This window comes from Leopardus geoffroyi, chromosome A1, assembly GCF_018350155.1.
Source record: "Leopardus geoffroyi isolate Oge1 chromosome A1, O.geoffroyi_Oge1_pat1.0, whole genome shotgun sequence".
Taxonomy (NCBI): domain Eukaryota; kingdom Metazoa; phylum Chordata; class Mammalia; order Carnivora; family Felidae; genus Leopardus; species Leopardus geoffroyi.
The window spans coordinates 137,705,552-137,730,308 of record NC_059326.1 but is presented as its reverse complement, the minus strand read 5'-3'; the positions used below and the strand labels follow the sequence as shown (position 1 = coordinate 137,730,308).

General features: G+C 45.0%; 1 protein-coding gene and 1 long non-coding RNA gene across 2 annotated transcripts; one reads left to right on the top strand and one right to left on the bottom strand.

The window, feature by feature from the left end:
- Positions 1-6,654: 6,654 nt before the first annotated feature.
- Positions 6,655-8,847, bottom strand: TMEM174 (transmembrane protein 174). The gene is made up of 2 exons (XM_045495268.1): positions 8,106-8,847; positions 6,655-7,915 (listed from the first exon to the last, which is right to left on the bottom strand). Exons 1-2 carry the CDS (start codon positions 8,729-8,731, stop codon positions 7,810-7,812), a joined length of 732 nt encoding a protein of 243 aa, XP_045351224.1. The 5' UTR covers positions 8,732-8,847; the 3' UTR covers positions 6,655-7,809.
- A 10,042-nt stretch (positions 8,848-18,889) lies between these two features.
- LOC123606671 lies at positions 18,890-21,894 on the top strand. Its single transcript, XR_006716424.1, has 4 exons — positions 18,890-18,954; positions 19,426-19,515; positions 20,360-20,432; positions 20,541-21,894. It is a non-coding gene; the product is annotated as an uncharacterized LOC123606671 (long non-coding RNA).
- Positions 21,895-24,757: the final 2,863 nt, after the last annotated feature.

Below are 24,757 nucleotides of genomic sequence, written 5' to 3'. Positions count from 1 at the left end.
CACGCACATGATTTTGTAATATCATGTAGTGCTCATGTGGAAAATATTCATTCACTGAGTTATGCTGACCTTTCAAATGTTAACATTTCATTATATAATAGAGTTTAAAATCATATTTTTAAATATTCTTTTATGTTTATTTTTTGAGAGAGAGAGAGAGAGAGAGAGAGGGAGAGAGAGAATCCCAAGCAGGCTCCACCCTGTCAGTGCAGAGCCCGACGTGGGGCTTGAACTCAGGAACTGTCAGATCATGACCTGAGCCGAAACCAAGAGTTGGACGCTTAACAGACTGAGCCACCCAGGTGCCCTTAAAATGACATTTTTAAATACCACTTTGATCTCAAAAATAAAGTCCAGTTTTAGGGAAGTTGTCAAACTCATGATGACAAATAAAATTTTCAGAAATTCTAATTTTCGCTTGACAGGTTCAATATTATCATTAGCACTAAATGCTGTCAGTTATTTCCCTTGAAGTGACAAACTGACTTTGTTCAGTTTTGAAAGAATATCCGCCAGGTACACAAGTCTAAGTAGCCATGGTGCCTCCTTCCACGGGCCTTTGAGAACCACAGAATAAGCTGGGAGGTCAGCCAGGGTGTCACTTATGCACAGGGACCAGAAAGGTGACCCCTGAAGGTGAGCCCCCAGTGACCTCTGAGGGGCCAAATGAGGCAGAGACACGCTCTAGTCTAAACCTGTTCTCTTTGGAGCTTTATAGACAGAGATTTTTGTTTTCCCTTTGCAGTCTCTTTGCCTTCTGAAAAATTCCAAGCATGTTTTCGTGGCTCCTGTTCAGACTGTTGAGGGATCAGGGAGTCCTTCCTGGCTGACGGGGCGATCAGACCAGCCCCAGAGGCCCAGAAGGAAAAGCCTCAGCTGGAATGCAGGAGGGACCAGGAGGGAAAGGGCCCGTGGCTGCTGCAGGCGTTGATGTCCTTGCACGGACCCATCCGGAGTGGGAAAGAGTAGGAAGGGGGGCACAGTTAATCCTACAGCTCCTTCTGATGAGGAAATCGGGTAGCTAGAGTTACTCTCAGTTTCATCCCCAAAGGTCCCAAGGTACGTGAATTGCTGCTGTGGTGAGCAGTTTTTCAAGGTGTGGAGGCAGAGGCTGGGTTGAGAAAACTATCAAAGAAAGAACCTGTGGAATCTGACTCATGACTCTCTGTGTGCCGTTGTTCCGTTGACATTGGTCACTGTTTACCTAACATTGAACATTAGCCAGCAGAGGACTTTAGCAACAACATATATGTGTGAAAAATCTTTCCCACACAGGGTGAGTGACGGACAATGGAACACTCTGTTCTCTCTCCCGGGACCTTATGTGTGTATGTCCATGTAAAAGTGTTATTCATATCACAGTATAAACATACCACATTTGCATCTATGTGCCTTGTGTGTATATCTGTTGCGTATATAAGCAGCGGTGGCAATGAAAATTATTTACTCTAGGACTCAAGAAGATGCTGTTAACAGTAAAAGTACATGGGGAAAGATCATTTCCTTCTCTTCTTCCTCTTTCTAAAAATAATTTTGTGAACAGATAGTAAATGAGCATGGTAAAAAAAAAAAAAATCCATTAGGGGCACCTGGGGTGGCTTTGTCGGTCGAGCGTCCAACTTTGGCTCCGGTCATGATCTCATGGCTCATGGGTTCTGTGCTGACAGCTCAGAGCCTGGAACCTGCTTCAGATTCTGTGTCTCCCTCTCTCTCTCTCTGCCCCTCCCCTGCTCATGCTCTGTCTCTCTCTTTCTCTCTCTCTCTCTCAAAATAAATAAACATTTTTAAAAAATCCATTGATTAGCATGGACTAAAGTGAAAAATGACCTTCCCATCCTCTGCTCCAGAAACAATTATTACCAGTCCTTATGTATTCATTAAGACATATTAAATCTATTTTAAAAACTGTAGGGGCGCCTGGGTGGCTCAGTCAGTTAAGCAGCCGACTTCACCTCAGGTCATGATCTCACGGTCCGTGAGTTTGAGCCCCGCGTCGGACTCTGTGCTGACGGCTCAGAGCCTGGAGCCCGTTTCAGATTCTGTGTCTCCCTCTTTCTCTGACCCTCCCCCGTTCATGCTCTGTCTCTCTCTGTCCCAAAAATAAATAAATTAAAAAAAAATTTTTTAAACTGTACACATACACACATTCCATCTTTTAAAAATTTTTTTAAACTAATAAATTGGAATATTCAAAGAGGAAAATCTCTGACTTCTTACACAAGCTTCACTTTCAGCCCATTGTGTGTAGACATATTTGTGTCTATGATTTACACACGTGTAGGTTTTGTGCTGGAGGACAAATTCTTTGTTCCAGAAGAAAACTTCTGGAACCCAGAAAACTGATTTCCTTCCCAGTTCATCTGGTTATTAATCTTCTTAAAAGCTCAAGGCAAATAAAATTCCCCTATCTGAGACCTTTGTGGTATCCCAAAGGCAGGTGAGAATCATTCCCATGGAGTTGTCTTCACTTTCTGATTTGTCATCAGTTCTTAAGAGCAATCCAGTAACGGTTTATTTAGTACGGCTCGCTGTTGATTTTATAACCAACTGCTGACTGCCTGGGACATAAAACTCTTGATGATTTACTAGTAGTAAATGGGCAAGAAATCCATAAATCACATTCTATAAGAGGGTATAGGTGAACACACACACAGACACACACACACACACACTTATCCACCTTCAAAGGAAGAGTTGTAGGCATGTCCAGAAAATATATTCATTTTTAACTTGAGGAGAATTGGGAACTCACTGGTGAGAGGTCCACAATCAATGACCTCTGCGAGTTAAATTGTACCAGGTAATATTTTAATGTTCAGCAAGAGGTTTTGCCAATTATTTCTTAAAGAGAGACTCTGGTTTCCACTTCTGAGATGTTCCAAGGAGTTTTTATGATTTCTGAAGGGAAGAACTTTTTTTTCCTAAAAAATTTTGCCTAACAAGTCAAAACTGCTAAAGGTTGCCAGAATTTTCAGATACTCTTGAAAATATTCAACAACTCATAATTATCAACAAAACATTCACTTAAAGATCGCTTTGTGTTTTCACGTATATATTTTTTCTAGGCCTATGTTTAGAAAAAATCTCTAATGTGCAAAAATTAGAAGAAATAAGTTTCTTCTTCCAGGGAAGTCTTAGAGTTTCAGGGAAGTGACAAAGGAGGAGATATAAAGTGAAAAATCTTGAAAAACATTTTTGGTTGGAAAGTGAGATTTAATAAATATGAATCTGCTACTATGAACAATTTTCTGGTTGTCTGCCTCCCAAAATACAGTATAAGGTAACTAGAAACTTAGGATGCATTTAGCAAAAAGCTAATCTCATTTGGTTTTTGAATGAAGCAAAATGAAGAGGTAAAAATAAAATAGAGAAGATTGGGAGTAAGTTGAGTAGTGATTTAGATATTTGATGACCTTAAGGAAGTGTACATTTTTTAGGTGTAATCATGGCATGACTCTTTTTTTGAGTCTTTACCTTTTAAAGATACACAATGAAATATTTTTAAGATGACGTGATTTACTTTTTAAAAATCCAGTTGGGGATGCCTGGGTGGCACAGTCAGTTAAGCATCGGACTCTTGATTTTGGCTCAGGGCATGGTCCCAGGATCATGGGATCAAGCCCTGCACTGAACATGGAGCCTATTTAAGATTTTCTCTCTCTCTCTCTCTCTCTCTCTCCCTCTCCCTCTACCCCTCCACACCTCACACTCTTCCTCTGTCAATCAGTCAATCAATCAATCAATCAATCAATAAAATATCCAGTTGGGTTATACAACTGCTAAATCATTATATTGTACACCTGAAACTAACATAATGTTAGATGTCAGTTATACCTCAATTAAAAAAAAATCTTTACAAAATGAAATAAAAAGATGAAAAACCCTGAAAAAAAAAAAAAATCCAGGTGGGGGGATTGTGGGTGGGGGTGTCAATGAAACAAGATCGGCCATGAGTTTTGAGGTTGGGTAATGGATGACCCCGCAGGGTTTCATGTACTATTCTCTCTACCCTTGTAGTTGTTTGAAATTTTTCACAATGTAGAAAACAGCAGAACAGCTAAGTTGAAGTGGTCATGTAATAGCCATTTGGAAAGCTCTTCATTTATTTATTTCATATTTGTTACTCAACAGGGGCCGGGTGTTGGTTGTGCAGAGGGCTCTGCATGAGGCCTTTGGTGAATGCCAAGTGGTGTGAGTTGCATTCTGCAGACAGCACCCTCGTTATCTCTACGGGCAGGGACACTACTGAGAACTAGGTGGGAAGCTTTCTTTGTTGATAAAAGGAGTATACCTGACAACGGTTACTGGTTACTATGAGGAGCTTCTGTTTGGGGGAGAAACATCAGCCGCCTGGGGTGCAGGGTTTCAGCCAGCCCTGCTCCAGGGATCCAACAGTAAACAAGGCCCATGAGGCGCTCCAGAGGTCAGAAGCTGAAAACAGACACCCACAACCAGCTCTTCACAAACAAGAGTCTTTATTTTTATGATGTACCCCGCCCTCTGTAAAAAAAAAAAAAAAAAAAAAAAAAAAAAAAAGTGGGGAGAGCATTATTTAAATGGCTGGTTTTGTAGCAAAGAGCTTGAAACTCAGATCGGTGCCCAGCACAGTGGAGCCAAAGGGAAAGGATTGATTGATCGCAGGCTCTGGGAAGCCCTCCACCTCTGCAGGACCCCTCCCTCTGGAGTTCTATAGAAGGGAGGAAACACACACCCAGATTGCACAAGAGATCCAGTCCTTGGTTGGCCCAAATGGATCAAGAAGAAGTCCCAGGAGCTCTGTGAAAGCTTCTTCCCCTTGGTGGCTGGGCCTCACTTCACAGGCCTAGATAATCCCTCTCCTGCCCTGTCAAGATCCTGAGGTGTTATCAGTCTCTCCAGCCAAAAGGCCCAGCATTACATTCTTCAGAAACCTGTCTCCTTTGATTAACAAGACCTTTTAGCTTTCTTTTGAATTCTATATAGATGGCCAGAACGCACCCACACACGGTGTCCCGCTAAAGGCTGAGGATGGAGAAGTGTCGTCTCCTGGTGTTGTGGTAACCTAGATCTGAGCTTTGCCAGCAAAGTCAATGTTACACCCTATGTGACACTGGGTTTACCTTAACTAGTAAGTGTTCAGAATCATATCACAGCTCCCTCCTCATTAAGAGCATTCAATGGCTTTCCAATTGCTCTGCCAAGACAGACTACAATGGCTGACAAGGTCCTAAAGGTTCTGGCCTGGGCACTGAAACTTTGAGCACGTTCCCAAAGCCAGGGCCACTTTGCACACTGATAATCTCAGGGTGGATAGCATAGCAGGGGCCGGACAGACTCTGATTCACTAGCCCCACATCACAGTCCTCCATTCATCCCTCATAAGATACTGACAGAAAGAATGATAAAAGGCAAATATCCAGATGACAAACTAAAAACTCTTCCAGTCAAAGAGACCGAGCACAGACTCAGTGTTGGAATCCAAAAGCCATTCAGTGGGCTTCCTATCATGCTGGCACCTGCAACCCCCGAGTGAAGACAGAGACCATGGTGTCTTGAAGCAAGAGAGCAGGTGGATGTAATTCTCGGGTAGCAGAAGGCCCCTCTATTTGGTGCCCTGCAGTAGCAGAGGAATACTGTTTACACAGCCTGTAAGGTGCCCCCTTAATACTGCCTCCCGCTTAGGGGGGATTGCCAGGCATCTCCCTCCTTCTCTTTGACTGGGTATCAGCTACTGTTCCCTCAGCTACCAGGACAGTCCTCAGAGGTCAAGAGACATCAGTCAAGAGACAGTCCTCAGAGGTCAAAAGACAAAGCTTTCCTGTGTGAACAGTGCTCCCTGGGGTTCTGCAAGGCAGGGGCCTTGACTTCACTTCCTCAAGCAAGCCCTCATGATCCTCCTGACCGGTCCAGAGCTATGAGACCCCTCCTGGATGTCAGAGAGTAGTTGATCAGATCTGTCTCCCCTCCTAGACTAGAAGCTCTGCTCTTCTGTTGGTTGGGTTTCTCACTGTTCTATCCCCACTTGGCCCATGTCCTACCAGGGAGTAGAAGTTGAATGAACAGCTTCTCATTTTCCCACCCCCTGACTATTCCAGGCCTGCCACCCACCTCGAGCTCCTGACACTCTGATGCACAGTCTTTGGAGGCATCGATGATCTCTGTGTTGGCACTTTTTCTCTTTCTTGGAACAGAGATGGTGCTGAGTAATTTTGTTGCCTAGAGCTAAAAACTCCCCAAGGCCACTTCCCTGCGTGTGGGACTCGTGGCATCACTGAGATAAATCGGCTTTCCTGCCTGGCCTGCTTCTACACATGGGCACCCTTTCCAAACATCTTTTTGTGATTTGACCTTCCCTTGATGCTCATTATAACTGAAATCCAGGAATATAGAGTTGTGGGATGGGGGAGGATGAGCAGAGCAAGGGGTGAGGGAAGCAGGCACGCAGGGCTCCAAGTGTCACTGCCAGTAGGCATGCCACAGGTGATGCTCAGCTGTGTCCCTGTCCCCAGACTTCCTCCCCAGAACCAGTGGCTCTCAGTTAGGAATCCAATATTTCATGACTATTGTTTCTGTAAACAGAATCACATTTTTCCATTACTTTCTATCATCACACATCAAAACAAATTCTCATATAAAAAGGTTTTGTTCCTAAGATATAATACAGATCAGAATAACAATAAACCAAGCATATTTTAATCATATCCTTGGAAAATGAGATGTTTTTGATAAAAATTAGTAAAAATCATGAACCTGGTACCAAAACTTTAAGGAATTGCTGAATCCTGTCTTCCTCTGGGATGAGCCTCCCTTATCTCGAGTGACAGGAAAATATTTTCTTTTAAAACTCAATGGTCGTAACTGTCTCTTCTAAAGTCTTCGATCCGTGGTGGTGGTTTATTACACAGTTCAGACTCAGGGAGATTAAAGCCACCAACTTCTTTTATATAGAAGATGAGCTTCTGTTGACCATAAAGATTGTTTCCATGATCCATGATTTTCCGGGTATGGACACGAGGCTCGATTTTGTCTAATTGAGCAGAACTCATCAACAGGTACTTATAGAAGCACCCATGTTCTGTTGGTCCCTGGGCCCAGGTGGCTTGTGTCCAGCAGAGATCCTAGCCTGGGTAGACACATCAAGCTTTAGCCTTGCCAGTAGTCCTTGTGACCCAGTGATAACTTAAGGATTTATTGACATCATTATCCTATTATTATTTATTTTGTATGGTTATTATTTTATTTTGTAGCCAGCTACCTAATACTTTTTGAACAGGAGACGTTATTTTACTTTATTCAGCTGTTAAAATGTTTTGCAGCCGTTAAGATACCCAGAGCCCTCAGGGGACACCAGATGGCAACCGAGTTGTTTGGGGATCTGCAAACCCCCTTTGAGGGGCTGAGAACCGGCACTGGGAAATCTCCAGGTGAGCCTATTTTCTCTTGCCCACCTGCTGCCCACCCCCCAGTCTCACTTCCATGGAAACTTCCAGAGTCCCAGCAGCCGTGATGTTTCCCTTGGCTTCTGGAGCTAAAATTGAGACACCAGTGCCTTCCTGGCAAAGGGTGGGTTGTGGACAAAGAAATAAAATTTCTGCCCATGAACCATATGCGGGGATGTCCAGCTGTACCAGAAGGAAATATCCCCCCACCCCGGGCCTAATTTTTACCAATCTGAGACATGTTGGTTCCCATTTCCCCTCCCACCGCACCCCCTTGAACGGTCTCCATCAGGCTGCCTAGGCTGTCCTACTGTCTAGACTCTGAAAGTCACGGCATCCGGCACCTCATTCGTCAGCAACGACTTAAATGCTGTTCCCTCAGCATCATGGTCTAGCGAGGAAGGGAGTATATTTCCTCATAGGGAGGAGGAGAGAAGCAGGTGGAGTCCTCTTCTCCCAGCTGTGTCTCTTCCAGCTGGTCAGCATCAGGGCCGGACCTGGCAGTGGGAGCAGAAAACACAGACCCATTACAGCCCACGACGCGTGTCTCAGAGCTGACGCCGCCATCCTGGGAAGAGGCCACACAGACCTTCGCATTCTCCTGACACCTCCCTTCTAGACCGGACAAAGCCACGGGCTGTGACTGTGACACCCGCAAGGGGAGCGTCCCCCCTCCACACCACATACCTGTCATTTCCACCAGCCACGATCAAAGAGTAGTCTTGCTCTCCAATAAACGTGGCGTTGTCTGGAGGGTAGATGGCGTAGTACTGAGGAGGACTTGGCGTGGCTGTCACCACCCCTCCAGGTGATATGAGACCACAGGTGTTCACCACTGGCTGCAGGTAGGCGGCGTTGATCCCAAGGGGCTCTTGAGAGCCATAGGGAGGAGGGATATATTGCACCACAGTGGCCCCATGGAAGGTGATGGGCTGGTTGATACCAGTGAAAACAAATGATTGTCCTCCTGCCGTCTGCTCCGAATCCATAGCCCTTTCCTCACTTTCTTTGCACACCTGGCAGGAGAGCATTTTGAACTTGCACACAGCAATCAGGATGAATGTCACTCCGACTGATAGCAGGATGGGCCCAAGGAGCTGGGTCCATTCAAAGTGAGAGACACCTTGGTATTTGATCCAGCCCATGATGGTGAACGTGATCCCTACTAGTCCCAGGAAGATGCCTGAGAAGAGCAAGGTGGCCCCTGCCTTGTCATCATCGGACACCTGGATGTCAGCGGTACTGGGTGTGTAAGGAGTGACCGAAAACATGTTGAGAGGGAAGTTGTCCAAGCGGCTGCGACCCTGCTCCATCGTCCACACGCAATCACCCCGCTTCCCAGAGGGGAAAGGGATTATGAGAGCTCCTCAGAGCACAGCAAAGCAATCACAGGCTCCGATTAGTTATGGAAGAACTTTGGGCCTCTGTGGTTAACAGAGTATAACAGGCAGAGGCCTGAACTTTGTTTAGAAGAGTAAAGGTCTGAGAAATGAAGCTTGAAGTTTTCTTATACATTGTCCACGATTGGCGGGCCTCTGTTTTACAATTCAATGACAAGCCCTTTCTCATTCACATTCATTCATTCATTCATTCATGAATTCAAAAAGTGTTTGAGCCTGTCCTTTTGTGCCACGAGGTGCTTTTCCAGATGCTAAAGGAACCACTCCCGGGCCCTGTTTACATCCTGCCAAAACCAGGATTCTAGAAATGGCAGAGGGACCTCCGGGGCCTCTGGCAGAGCAGGGGCCCTTGATGTACCCATCGCATGATCAGACACCTAACCCGCTTTTCCTGCTGGGTCAACTCACTGGAAGGGAACAGACACACATTTCTTGACTGTGTCATCCTTCCCACGTCAGGGGGCTCGACCTATGATGACCCTTAACCACCCACAGCCCTCACCGAGCTCTTAGGCGCTGCTGTCTTCTGGTCAGCCCATATGCCTTTTGCTTTCAGCCTTGGGGAACAGTTCCAACTAGGGGTGAGGAAGGACCCCCTAGGAAACCTTCCTATGCACCACATCAGTGGCAAAAGTTGAATGAGCATCAGGTATGACCTGGCATCTAGGGGACACCTGCTGCAGACCCTCCCTCTGTGGTGGCAGCACAGTCCCTGGTCTCCAAGGTGAAGTCAACACCGGCTCTTTTTTTAAAGGGAACATTTTTTTTTTATTAATTTTTTTTTTTGAGGGGAGGGGTAGAAGGAGAGAGAGAATCTCAAGCAGGCTCCATATTCGGTGGCTTTTTAAGCCTGCTGTGTTTGCAACCAAACTCAAGCTAATTCAGAGAAGAAAGCTTGACCTTTAATGACATTATTGGTCATTCATGATTGCAGAACTCGAAAGCGGCCCCATAAATTTGTTCCTCCACAGAATAGTAACTGTAATCCCCTTCCTTTCCTGGACAGGCCTTACCCAAACAGATGTGTCTCTTCAGTGGTTAAATATTATATTAGCTCCCTTTCCCATTAATAAGCAGAGGTCTGGGAAAAGAGTTGCCCTCTTGCCCTAGACAAGGCTTCCAAACTTTCCTAATGATACAAATCACCAGGGCCACTTTCTTTAAGGGCAAAATCTAAGTTCCTAACTCAGACCAACAGAATCAAAACTTCCAAGGAAGTGTGAATGCCCCGAGTGGCTTTTATCATCGGAATCTTTGTTAACCTACTCCAAGTTAATCCCAAGTGCTGCTGGAAGACCAGTGGACTTTGTTTCCCACCAAAAACACCTCCCCTCTGCTACAGGACAAGGCCTGTAATCTCTAACTTCATTTCCAGCTGGGAAAGCAAGAAGGTGACCCCCCTCGGATATCGTCCCAGATGTGTCCTTAAGCAGCCAGATGGGCTGGTGGTGCATTTGAAGCGCTCTGCCGCTTTTCCCACTGAGCTAGATCAAAGACCCAGAGAAGCCAGCTTTTCTCTCTAATCATAAAAATTCTGATCAGCTAGCCTGACATTCTTTTCATGCTCTTAATCCCTGAGTTAACAGTTGAAACAGTCCTTGGCATTTAGAAAAAGCTAGGCTCTCAAAATTCTTCTTCTAAATCACTCAGTTTATATTTTTCATTTGTCTGTAGCTATGTCCACTTGCAGCTAAGAGAGTAACTGGGAACACTGAAGGAGCAGGGCGGAGGGATCGCCTTTATGAAAATATCCCATGAGAGCAAAACTGGAATGACTTTCACAGCAGACAGTCCAGGAAATTCTCTTGTTACACTTTCAAGGTCACCTTGATTTAGCTTCTCCCTCCAAAAGCTCAAACTCTGTGTATATGGTAAATAACAATTAAAAAACAAAACAAAACAAACCCCTAACAAACTGAATTCAACAGCATATTAAAATGATTATGTGCTATGACAACCAAGTGGGATTTATTCTTGGAATGCAAGGATAGTTCAACATTCAAAAGCCAATCAATGTAATACATGAACAGAATGAAGGGGGAGGCGGGGAACCCAGTGCTAATATCCGTAAAAAAGTGTTAGGGTTCATTGGACATATTATGGACCAGGCATGATTCTGGATATTTAATATGCATGGTATCATTTCATCCTTTTAACAACCAGGTTATAGTCAATCAAGAAAATGATGCTGAGCTCCAGGGCCTGGGGTCACTTGCATATTTGACCACTGCAGCTTCATGGCAGCGGGGCCCTGGACACCCACGACCACAAAATAACATCTGACTCTGCTTTTCCCTCTAAAGTCATTTTGACTTTAGTCATTTCTTAGTTTAGATCCTACTTAATTAATGATGTGCTTAATTTAATTCTTATATATACATTATTTGCATATGTAGATAACGTCTAGAATTACGTATGGTGTTACGTTTACATTTGAGTAGATTGCCTGTTATTTCAGCCATTAATGTATTTCAGCATGGAAAGAGACATTTAAAACAATAAGATTATTTTAGGATGAGAAAAGAAAAGAACCCTATGCTGGTAATTAAGCTCCAAACCATCCTTAGGTACTCTGCTTTAGCGAAGACTCTACCAAGGAGATTTTTCCTTTGCCAGGTGGCTCCATGTTAGGCTCTGCCCATAGGGCGCACTGGAGAGAGACTGCAAGAGAAAGAAATTACTATTTCCTGTTTTCCTTGCTGTTACTGTCAGTAGATTTCATCATTCTGGCTGTGACAGTTCCAATTTCTAGGCGTCCCCCTGCAACACACCCAGACCAGCCTCACGGTGCCCCTTCAAAAATACCAGCAATGTATTGTATATTTGCAAGGTGCCAAGAGAGTACATCTTAAAAGTTCTCCTCACAAGAAAAATTATGTAACTATCCATGGTGATGGACAGTAACTATGCGGTATATGTGAAACTAATACAATGCATGTTGATTTAAAAAAAAAAAAGGCCAGCACCAGCCAGACAGTGCTTCCTCCCCAGAGGTTTTTGGTTGTTGGTTTCATTTACTAGATCACTGGTTTATTATGAAAGGATATAACACAGAAACAGGCAGATGGTGTGGGGAAAGGGCGGAGCTTCCACGCTCTCTCCCTCCAAATCTCCATGGGCTCACAATCCTGGATATGTGAACCTCTCCAGAGGTTCTTGGCCCAAGATCCTCAGATGCCAGCACTAGCTAAGCACCATTTTCTACTCAGAAAGCTGGGTCCCGATTCCATGGGGTCTCTTCTCCAAGCTTCTGCGTTGTAATATAATTCCAGCCTCTTCCCTTTGCCCCCCAACCTGCTACTACCTGAGTTACCTCAGTGCTCACTTTGTGCTTTTTCAGTCCCCCAATATCTGTTTAATTTCCTATATGAAATCTTTCTATTAAAATAGCTCATAAAGTTTCTGTTCCCCTAACTGGATCCTGACTGATACATAATATTAACAGTGGGGTTAGGAAACAGACCTACAAGAATGGGATTATGGGGTTGGTTTGGTCATTTCTTGGCCTCAAAGATAGTGCTGAGCTCCGTGTCGATGAAGAATGGGATGTTAGTAACCTATGGCATGCAGTAATATCAAAACTAATCAAAGCATCACTTGTAGTAGGCTGTGAGGAAGTTCCTGGTGAAGAAAGTGATGTAAGGACCAAGTGGCTGCTATATTTAACCACGGTAGTAGCAACAATGGACTATGAGGTCTGTGGGAGTAGGGTGGCTGCATTGGGGTGCCCTAGAATAGTTAAAAAGAAAATTAACGAGCTCAAGGCTTTAAACTCTCAGCTCAAGTAATGGTCAGGAAACCAAAGAGCTTCTACGGTGGCCCTAAAAGAATGTCTTTTTTTTTTTTCTAGTACCTGCAGGGCTGACCTCCCTAAAAATCAAACACACAACTCAAATATGCAGGTTACATAATTACGACAAAAGTTTAATTTGAAGCCTCATCAAGTATGTCATATGCAAGTTCAGGGGCTTGTGAAGGATTGAGCTCCTGAGATTTAGAAGGAGGACACCCATGGAAACTCAGATGAAGTTGATAATCTTGAGCCCCCAAGTCATTCTGAGCCATCCTTGTTAGCAGAAGCAACTGTGTCCTCTTACTCTTTTTGGAGACACTATGGTAACCTCAACTGAAGTAGCAAACGATGCCTCGTTTCCTCAAAATTCCTGCTAACCACCCCTCGTTGCCTCTGAACATAATGGATCAGTTTTCAGCACACTCTAGGGAAGTGGTACAAGGTTCTGACACAGGAGAAAAGATCTTACAGTCTCTGTGATCGAGGAAGTCTCTCCCTTCAATTTTAAAGTTTGATTTTCATTGCAGTGACATTATATGCAATGAAAACATCCAACTTCCACCTTGCAGCTGTTCAAGAATATTTAGCATTGAAACTTGACAAATACTTGGTGACTAAGCCAACTTTGTGAGCCTTTTGTCATTAAGGTGAGCAATTCATTCATTCATTTTGTACAAAATTTGACCCTTTGTAGGATATTTCTTATTCAATGACTAAAAATAAGAATAATTCATAAAGCAGTGGTTCTCAAAGCATGATCTCCAGATCACCAGCATCTAGCAGCTTGTGAGATGTTAGCAGCATCTAACCCCCCAGAAATGTGAATTCTTGGGGGTGCCTGGGTGGCTCAGTTGGTTAGGCAACTGACTCTTGATCTCAGCTCAGGTCTTTTTTAAAAATTTTTATTTTAGTTTTTTTTTTTTTTTTTTTTTTTTTGACAGAGAGAGAGAAAGAGAGATGGAGAGAATGCACAGGCAGTGGAGAGGAGCAGAGGGAGAGGGAGAGAATCTTGAGCAGCCCCATGCCTGACTTGGGGCTCTGTCCCACAAGCATGAGATCATGACCTGAGCCGAAATCAGGAGTCGGATGCTTAACCGGTTGAGTCACCCAGGTGCCCCCCCCCCTCAGGATCCCATCTTATCGAAAATTTCTGTGTCAGTTATTATCCGAGTACCTGGGACGTGTCCTCACAGACAACATTATAAACCCAAGCTGTCCCCCTATGGGTTACCCTCACTCTTCCCCTTGCTCTCCACTTGCAGCAGCTGTGGGATTAAACGAACCAGAGGCAAAATGACTTTCCTTAAGGTGCAGTTACAATTAAAAAAAAAAAAAAGTAAAAAGGGGCACCTGGGTGGCTCAGTCGGTTGAGTGTCCAACTTCCGCTCAGGTCGTGATCTCGCAGTTCGTGAGTTCGAGTCCCACATCAGGCTCCAGCTCGGAGCCTGGAGCGTGCTTCGGATTCTATGTCTCCCTCTCTCTCTCTCTATCCCCCACCCCGCACATGCTTTGTCTCTCTCTGTCTCAAAAATAAATATTAAAAAAAAATTTTTTTGAAGATGCAGTTACAACGAGAAAAGAAAGCTAATCAACTAAAACTACATACTTCCAAGAAACAACTAAGGTTAGTGAATCTGCCATTTAGCAAATTAGTTGTTTGGGAGATCAACCCAGATCCATGACTCTATGTAGAATAAAGACTCGGTACATCATCAACATCTATACTTGTGTCAAAACATTAAAAGTTGATCTCAGTCTTTTACTAATTGTTCAAATATGGCTTTTTAGCACATTAAAATGTATCTTTTGCGGCCCCTGAGTGGCTCAGTTGGTTAAGCTTGCAACTCTTGATCTCAGCTCAGGTCTTGATCTCAGGGTTGTGAGTGCCAGCCCCAAGTTGGGCTTCATGCTGGGTATGAAGCCTACTTCAAAAAAAAAAAAAGAAAAAAGTCTCGTTTGATAAAAGCACTCTTTTTGGTTTGGCTAACTCTTTCGACCTAAACTTTTTTCAGCCACATCTATAGACCAGACCCACCTTCTTCTGAGGCAGTCATGACACTGACCTTGCAGGAAATTTCAGGTAGTGTTTTATTTGCTCGTTTGGTTGTGGCTTATGATTTTATAGAAATGGAATCACGTTAATCTTTGGCTCTTTTTTTACCTAGCAGCTCATACCATCTTTCCCAAATCCATACAATTTATTTTTAATATTCTGACGAAAAGGACTGCTTGATACGGTTACAGCTGAGCATTTCTCCAACAAGATATATCAAGATATGAAATTGAGATCAAGGATTAACCTCATTTTTTGCCACAGTAATAAAATCCATAACCTGAATAAGAATCCAGGGTAAAAAAAAACATTTAAACTTTGGTAGAGGCACTGTTGTGGCAAGAGTGTGGGAAAACAGACAACTTTAAATTGTGAGAACCTAACTGGGTACAATGTCTTTTTTTTTTGGAACAGAGTGATTTGGCAATATCTATTACAATTGAAAATGCACATACAGTTGAATTCAAGAAGATGCAAGTGTTTTCTTCTAGGAATGTAACCTACATATATATTTTACACAAAAGAGTGTCTTAGCAGAATAGACAATGAATGTCTGCACTGTCGGTGCACAGCCTGCTTGGGATTCTCTCTCTCCCTTTCTCTCTGCCCCTCCCCACCCATCCCCCTCCCCACAAAAGAGCAAGCAGGTCTATAAGAACAGGTATGAGATGATCTTTAAGATGTGTTGTATACTGCTGTATAGTATATTTATTATGCTACCATTTGCAAGGGGAAAGTGGTATATGCTTGTCACTGAATGTATGTGCTTAAAATATCACTGAAAGGATACACAATAAATTGGGAAAGAGAAGTGGCTGGGGGTTCCAGTTATCTATGTATAACAAACAGTGATCTATATAACAAGCCACCCCCAAACATTGTGGCTTGAAACACAATTCCGTAGGTTGACTGAGTTTTGCTGGGCAGCCTGCTAGGAATGCAGCCATCTGTCAGCCCAAGACTTACAGACAGCTCAACATCCAAGATGGTTCACTCACACGGCTGGGAGTTCTGCTGGCTGTTGTTAGGAGCTCAGCAAGGTTGTTCACCAGAGCTCCTACCTGTGGTCTTTCCATGTGATTTTTCCCAGCACGGTGCCTGGCTCTCAAGAGGGAGTGTCCTAAGAGTGAGCATTCCATGGGTCCCAGGTGGAAGCTGCAAGGATCTTATGACCTAGCTTGGAAGTCTCAGAATATCACTTCCATTTCATTCTGTTGCTCAAGCAGACCACTAAGCCAAGCCAGATACAAAAGGAATGGAATTAGATTCTTCCTCTCTATGGGAAGAGTGTCAAGGACATAGTGCATGTGGAATAGGAGATAATATTGCCATCCTCTGGAAATACAATCTTCCATAGAGAGATACTTACTTTTTTACCGTTTAGTCTGTGATACTTCTTGAACTTCTGTCCACATGGACATCCAAGTGTGTTTCAAGATTTTAGATCAACCGCATTTGTAGTTGTTTATGGTCGGTTAGTAACCTCATCCTTCTTTACAGACAAGTTCTCGGGGGGACTCATGAGGGTTCCACTGTCACGGCCCTCAGTAACATCAAGTTCTGAATTGTCCTGAGTTTCTTGCACATTTTCACTGCTTGTCAGGCTTACCCATCAAACTTCCTGTTTTTAACCACCAACCCACGGTCTTAGTTAAAAATTGTAATTTTGAAATGATTATAGTTCAAAGAGATCAATGAAAAGTGACACTGAAACCACAAAAACAGAGTTATCAGAGAACTCTTGTGGGAAGTGAAACTAAGCATGGTCATGCATTTGTTACCAAAACATTTGATTTCAGCACATTGTGGTGGGAAGGAAACTGCTTTGTGGAAGCCTGTGAGTGTGTGTGTGTGTGTGTGTATGTGTGTGTGTGCATGAGATATCAAATGCCTAGAACATCACCCTTGAGAGAGAGGACTCTGCGCTTAAATAAATGTCAGGTGTCTATAAATCAGTTGGAGGTGGATATTTGAAGGAAATCTCAATATTAAGAATTATCTACTAGCCAACTTGTTTCATTTACTTGAATTTTGTCTGTGACCGCAGTTTATATTCCTCTTTTACAATAATAAAAAAAAAAAACCATGGTGGTTGAATCATAGCTATATAGTAGTCATGCAGAAAGTCAAAATTGTCCCTGTGTATTTTACTTTAAGAATCACCAAATATTTGGGGGGGCGGTGAGGATCGCTGTCGTATGGACTCTGAGCATTCATCCCAGCCTCTTGCTTGAGTTTCCTAATACCCATGTGAGGGGCACTGCCTCAGTTTTACAGGTGATTAATCTCAGCCACAGGAAAGGGTGTTATCTGACCAACCAGCAGGGCAGGAGGGCAACCTGTTTTCCTAAACTGTTTTTAAACCGCTCTTCCATGAAGGGCACGCGCCTGCTGACAAGCGATCCCTCTGTGTTCCTGAGCCAGGCTGCGTCTGCTGAGGGTCACTGGGACAGGCGGTTCTTAGGATGTTCTCTCCGACAACCTTTACATTTCTTTTTTCGACTGAACTGAATGTTACCTTGGTGATGCTAGAATGTAAGTCACAGCCACTGACATTTCCAGCAGGCAATAATAAGGGGCGGAGCTCGAGGCCTGAGGATCTTCTGAATGGGGTAGGTCTGCATCAGGCAGTAGCTCCCTTCCAAATTTGGAAATTTAGGTACTTGTGTTTACAGCCATAAGAAGTTCTGGGCTCTTAAGGGAGCCGTGTAATTAGATTACACTCACCTGGATAATCCCTTTTTGCATCAACTGTGTCATATAACATAATGTAGTCACAGGAATGATATCCCATTCACAGGTTCAGGGGGATAAAGGGTATGGAATCTCTTGTGGGAGCAGGTAGGGCATTTTTAGAATCCTGCCTACCACATTCTGGTTCTGCTGCTGGGAGTCAAGAGAGCATTTAAGAACAAGTGATCAGATGAGAATGACTCTCCTAGGGATATGTTTTCCCAGGCTTCGTTGGCATTAATTGCTAAGTAGGTTTAGATAACATTTGCAGTGGGTCTTATTGTCCTTAACGTGTACAATTTACCCTCATGCCATGGTTCTCACAGTATGGGCGCAGGACCAGCCTCATCAGCATCATCTGGGACCTTGTCAGAAATGCAAATTTGGGGTCGCGTCCCAAACCTACTCAATTAGATGCTCTGGGTTTGTGGTCCTGAGATGTGTGTCGTAACAGGTGATTCTGATGCTACTCAATTGAGAATTATTTTTCTAAAGTAAGTCCCCAGTTTCTTTCTTTCCTTCCTTCCTTCCTCCCTTCCTGCTTTCCTTCCTTCCTTCTTCTTTCCTCCTTCCTCTCTTCTTTCCTTCTTTCTTCCTTCTTCCTTCCTTCCTTCTTTCCTTCCTTTCTTCTTTCCTTCCTTCCTTCATCCTTCCTTTGTTCCTTCATTCCTTCCCTCTCATTTCTCTGTGTGTGTATGTGTGCATGTGCATAAATCAGGCCATCTCTAGTGACTTCCGTTTCCAACAATCTATGATTCTGTGAATGTTATTAAAATGATTACAGTGTATAAACCAAAAGGCACATGTGTGCGTCATCTGTGTGTGTGTGTGTGTGTGTGTGTGTGTGTGTGAGCTTACATACACACAGTGGCTGAGAGCACGGGGTCTAGAGGTTTTTCTGCAGTCAAATCCTGGCTCCACTAATTACTAGCTGCGTAGCTGGGGCGGCTGCTTAGATTCTCTGAGGCTCACTTTCCTCATTTATAAAAGAGGCTGCTAATAGTACCTACTTCGGAAGGGCACGAGGATCGAGTGAGATGACATGGAATGAGTCCAGAGCCTAGTAGCTCAGTGACTGTCAGCTGTAGTTATTTTATCTTGCTACATTTAAGTGTTCCCCTTGGGTTCTTGAGGAGCTGGGTCCCTAGTAGGGCTGGAGTACCAGGCCCAAGTCAGGAGGCCCTGAAACCACTGCTCGGATACTAAGGATTAGCTGAAGGTCAAGATGAAACTTCTCTGATTCTCAGGGTCAGTTTAAGTCATCCCACTACAAAGGGAGTCATTTGGGTAGAGTGTGTATGTAATCCTGTGGCTGCCTCAGTGTCCTCCCCTGGGAAGCTTGAAGAGATCACATAGCAACATAGAATCAGCTGAAATGTGGAGAAAAGAAGCTGCAAACAGTGGGCCTCTGTTATCTGTGTGTGTCTGTTTATATGTTTGTTTATTTTTGGTTTTTAATTTTCTTGTTGCTTTTCTTTGTTTTGCATCTTGAAAGGAGCAGAAATAGTTAAGGCCTGGAAGAGGGTCAGGATGTGCCTCTGTGAGGAAGTGTGTCAGGTGGGACACCCCTCATCCCCTCCCCCCCACCCGACTTCAAGGGACCCTCATCCCACCCCAACTTCACGGGCCTCACCAGTCAGGCTTCGAGGGATCTCCCCAGAGCTCGCAAAGAGGCCTGAATAAAGATGAAGACCTCGTTTAGCCAGACACAGGGAGAGAGAAGAGGCCCCTCAGCAGGGTCTGCTTCCTCCAAGGGGAGCTCCGCACTCCTCAACCTTCTGGGTCATCCTCCTGTGAGCTGATGTGGGAGGGAAAGCAGAGGCCACCCAGTGTGAATTGCTGCTGTCTGAAATGGAAGCCATTCTCCCATGCGTAGGCAGGCAGTGACATGAGGGGCTGAGCCCCACAGCTGCTCCCCACCCGCAGCCTGTTCCCAGGCACCACATGGCTCCTTTAAGCTTCGATGCCACCAAGAGAGTGGCCCAGCCTGGGAGACACTGCTCTGCTAACAACCGCTAATAACCACAGGAACTCTCCCGGTGGGATGCGGATGCTGGCCTGGTCCTCTTCAGCCCCAGGAAGAGGAGTTAGAGCTTGCCGATATGTGTGCTATTCGAGGTGGGTCTCTGGCTGAGGTCTTAAGCGGCTGCCATATGTCCACCAGTCTTATGCAGGAGGTGAGCTCCCCCAGTGAGAGCTCTTAGGACTGCAGACCGGCCAGGTTCCTGGAAGTCCTCACCATTCAGAGTTAGAGGCCCAAAGGTGCACTCATAACCGTTCTTGCCATCCAACACTTCTCGTATTCCCCATTAATGTGTCTGCATATTAATCCACTTGGTCCCCTTCATGCAGACCAAAGTTGGCCAATGTGGGGAGTGATTACAGATACTGCCTTCTCCCCTCTGTTGCTCCAGAAAGCCCGTCAATAATTTGATTCCAGTTAGCTGGAACCCTGGGTAACAGAACATTCTGCAACGCTAAACAATGTTTATAAAATGTTTATAAAAAAAATTTGGAAACCAACACCCAGCATCCTGAGGATATATTTTTTAACTGGTGCTGGGTAAAAAAGTGTTAGAAAAAAAAAAAATGAAGTCTGTAGCGCAATATAACATATGAAAATAAAAGATCCATACACAAAACAATACTCCTAAAACTACAATGATATTTTTCACATTGATGTGGTTGCCTGTTTGGAGTAAAGAGATTAGCGCTAGGAATGGAGAAAGCAGGGAGAGGGGAGGAGAGGGGGTGGAGCGGGGAGGAGGGGAGTGGGGGAGGAGGGCGCAAGGGAGGGAAGAGGAAAAGGGAGGGGGAAGGGGCGGGGGAGGGGAGGGGAAAAACTTGTAATGATGATAGCCAACTATGTCTCAAGGAGTATGAGTAACTCTATCCTCTAGAATGAAGTTACAAAACAAAAGGTAAGAGAAGCAAGCCCTCGACTTGTGATTTCACTTGACAGATGGAGAAACCAAGGCTCAGAAGCATGAATTCTTTGGCTCTGAGGTTTCACGGCCATCAGGGGCAGAAACCAGGTATTTTGACTCCCCCTTCACTGCTCTTTCTACTATGTCACACTGCTGCACAAGTATTTACAATACCTTGATTCTTGCCCTTCTAATGAGTAATTAATTCAGTTACAGTTTTAACAAGAGAGGTTGATCATCGCCGGTCCAACTCATACCTTCTCCTCCCGGAAGCTACCCCAGGCTGCACGAAGACAGTAGCCCTGCTGGCCACCAGACGACCTAGCCCTCCTCCTCTTGAGGTGGGCATCTGATGCAAGGACAGCCTTTCCACAGATAGGGGGAAGGCTGGCCAACCATTCTGGTTTGTGTTGGACTGGGGGGTTCCCAGAAGGCAGGACTTTCAGTGCTAATTCCAGAAAAGTCCTGAGCCAACTAGGACAAGTTGTTCACTCAGGCAGGAAGGGACTTATGACCTGTGAGCTCGGGTTCCAAACCACAGAATAGGCAATCAGGTTCTCAGAAACTGGGAAACTAAAAGACTGGGCCCGTCACCTGAAATAGAAGGGCCATGGTATAGAAAAAGGGCAAGGAGAGTTGAAGAGCTGCCGTGTTGATCACATGGAAACAAAACTTACGAGCAGAGACTATGAGCAAGGAGAGGACACTGACCGTATTTTAGGAAAACTGACTTTCAGTAGCTTCTTCCTTAAAAACCACCGTGGCCAATTGCAGATCCTTGTGGAGACTCTTTCCAGATGCTTCTGTCTGTCTGCTGCTGCTGCTGCTTCTGCTTTCATTGCCAAGGAAAGGGCTACAGCAGACTCTTCCGTATGAAAGCAAGTTCTCTCCCAATCATGCTGCTTATCTTCCGAATTGAAACGAAATGAGCAAAATCCAGCACACTTAGAAATTTCAAGTTGGGAAACCCCAGAGTGACTCTTCTTGACTCCCACCTCACATTTTTGGAGCTCAGTAAGCTCTTAATCAGCCAAAGCTGAGGTAGCAGACTGTTTTTCCCAAAGAGAGCCGTGACAACATTTCCCATCTCTCATCCTCTTCTTACACCGTCTTATTTGACACCTTGTGGCTACTATGAATGTTGGCTGCTGATGGCTCACAGCTGATCCCAGTCCAGAGACGTGCCCTTGGCCCATGGGAGCCTTCTCTCCCAGAGGAATATGCCGACCCCCAAGGGAACACCCAGCCCAAGCCAAGCTGACACAGGGGTACAAAAGGCCAGCCTCATTGCGTCACAGAGGACCAATCCAGTGGCACGATTCTTGCTTCACTACTTGTTGGGATCAGGCTGTTTCTCATCTCCAGCTGAGGCCACATCCTTGCTGAGCGTGCCCCCCACCTTGCACCCCTTTTTTCTTTCCTCTCTCCTTTCCCCGTGTAAGTACTTCCTTAACTAAGAATCCCCCACTCAAGGGTATTTCTGGAGATCCCAACCCAGGACACGCTTCCGGGGAAAGTAACAATTGTGCACTTTCGACTGAAATCTATGTGTGATTTTTTTGTGATTGGCTATTAGCTTCATTTAACAGCATTTATTGGCGACCCATGATACACATCAAGTGTGGAATAAGGCCTGGCTTTTACAGTCAAGGAATTTATATTGTAGTAGGGAGAACTTACAAGTAACCACAAACTCTATTCCAAGATAGAATTCAGTATGAACGACAACAAAGTTAAAAACCTAATTCTGGAATGTAGAGAAAGGGGTGCTTGATTTTGACCTGGAGAATCAGGAAAGAAATAGGCACGGGGAGGTGGCATTTCAACCGAGACTCCAAAGGCGGTAGCATCTTGGTAGCCAGAAGACACAAGGAAGGACATTCCAAAGGTGGGAACAGTGTGGAAAAGGCACACATTCCCGGGATGCATGCTGTGCTCTCTACACACCGGAGAAGCAGTCTGTCTGCTACAGTAAATTTGCTTATCTCTGTTCTGTCCAATACGTGTTGAGCCGATCTTTTTTTTTTTTTTTTTAAGTTTAACTCTCAGAAGGCAATATTATTTCTCTTATTTGTGTGTTTCTGGAAGGAAGCCCTATTACAGCCCCAAATATTGATAACCGAACCACGAGGTGTTACTTGCGGCAGCCACCAGAGGGACCCCCTAATGGTAAAAATGGCTCTACAGGGATGACCAGAGCCTTCTGCTGGCCTCATTACCCTTAAGTTAGCATCATCCATCGACAGGAGAAGCCCAGTCTGACGTCTACTCTAAAGCGCCTCCCTCCAGGTAATCACTACCTCTGAGCCCCAAACCGAATCTACTTGGACATCTGCCTTTGAGCCTGTCGGCCATACCCCACGGGAGCAAGACCCTGCTACAGCCTGCATCCAGGTACCATTTTGTCCCAGAGCCTTTCTTATTCATTTTCACGTATGCATGCGTACTAAGTTGGGGCTTTGCACAAAGGAATTCAAGTTGTAAAATGAAATTTTATCTCCCTGCTCTGCCAGTCTCTTCCCAACGAGAATGGATCCCAGTCAAGTTAGAAACTTTTCAAGCAGGTGTTCAGGACCAAAATACATGAGTTGGCTCCAATGGCTACAGGCCTGTGACTTCTTCACAGCCCTGCAAGGAGACCACAGCAAGAAACTGAAAAGACCCTAAAGGAGGGTATTATCTAGGAAAGTCGGCGATTCACCCAGAGGCACACTCCCAGTCTGCTTTGCCACAGAAGGGTCGGTGTGCGTGGACGACCTAACTGTCCATCTCTCCGGGAGATTTCATGTGATCTTCCTTGGTATCTTTCTCCGCTTTGCTACTTTTTCTATGCCTTTCAGTCATTTCGCGGCTTAACTTTATCCGCCATCTCAGACTCCTCTCTTTATTCCCTCCTCTTCAGACTTTCTTCCTGAATTAACTGACTAGAAGGAGGCCAAGATCCACATCTACGCGAAAATGAGGTTTAGGTTTTTTGCTTTTTTTATTGACGTATAATGGATCCACCACATTATATTCGTTTTCAGGCATGCCACATAATGATTTGACATTTGTGTACATTGCAAAACGGTCACCACAATAAGTGTACTTAATATCCATCACCATACATCGTTACAAATGTTTTTCTTGTGATGGATTTACTCCTAGCAACTTTCAAATATGCAGTACGATGTTACCAAAGAAGTCACTCAACTCCAAAGCTGGGAAAGTACCATGTGTGGTGGGCAACTGGCTGAGTGATGCTGGTATCTTACTATTTCAAAACACCCCATATCTTTGTCGCAGCTCCCCCACCCCCCACTGTTGCCTTCCCTCTATCTCAGAGAAGTCTCTTCTTGCTAAGCCCCTTTCCACCTGGGTTATAATCTTATCTCTTCCCTTAACTAGCCTGTCTCCCCCTACCTAGCCTCTCCCCACCGATCTCCAGACACTAAAACCCTCTCCTTTCTTCCCTACCTCATGCTGTCTTCCACAGCCATCCAACTATTGCCCCAAACTTCGCGAAAAATCGTTGGCACAGTGTGCCTCCATATCCTCCCTCCTGCATAATCCCTACACTACCCCCCCCCCCCCCCCACCATTCCAGGGGAAATTTCTCTGGCCCCGACAGTCTGATCCAGGGAACTTTCTACAGCCCTTAACTTCCGGCGGGGGGGGGGGGCGGGGGCGGTTCTGTAACATCTCACACCATCTATGGCACCTCAGCACCTGAGAAGGCACAGACTCCTCCCCTTGAGACTCTGCTCTCCTCTCTTCGCTGGCTCCTCCCCCTACTTGTGAAAGGCACGCTTTGCGGAGAAAGAGATTCCAGATTTCTTACCCTTCCCTCACCATCTCCAGGACCTCACTTGCCAAAGCCCTGGGCAGTGTGTCAGGGTAGGTCCGAGGGAGGCATTTTTATGCCGAAATGTAGCCTTTTGTAAGACGTGGGTAGCCTTATATAAGGTGCCGGTGTAAACCAGGTTTTCGCTGTTTAACAAACAGGGTCACCTGGGCCTTGTGTTCCTCGCCGCACATTTGCATTTGCTTTAAGACTTGCAGGGAGAGCCTCGTGCAGGCTCAGAGAAGGTTCACCAATGCAGGGTGGGTAACTAGTTAACCATTCAGCTCCCTCCTGCCAAGGCCAGCAGAGAGGTGGCCCCAGCCCTGGTGCTCCTGACACACGTTTTGAGAGTCTCCCTGCACCAGCGAGCAGCCAAAGAAGCCAGAAGGCAAACAGGTATTCGTAATGCTCTTTGTTGCTGGGATTCTGTTCAAAAACAAGCAGTTAGAAGAATTCAGAGAAAATCACGACTCTCGCCCTGTCCTCATAAGTATCTATCTGGGTCTAAGAAAAACTTGTAGACTTAAGAGGAAACCATAACACCTCAACATTAGCTTCCCCTGCCCCCCCCCCAACCCCCAGTGGTTGTTGTTATTGTTGTTATGATTAT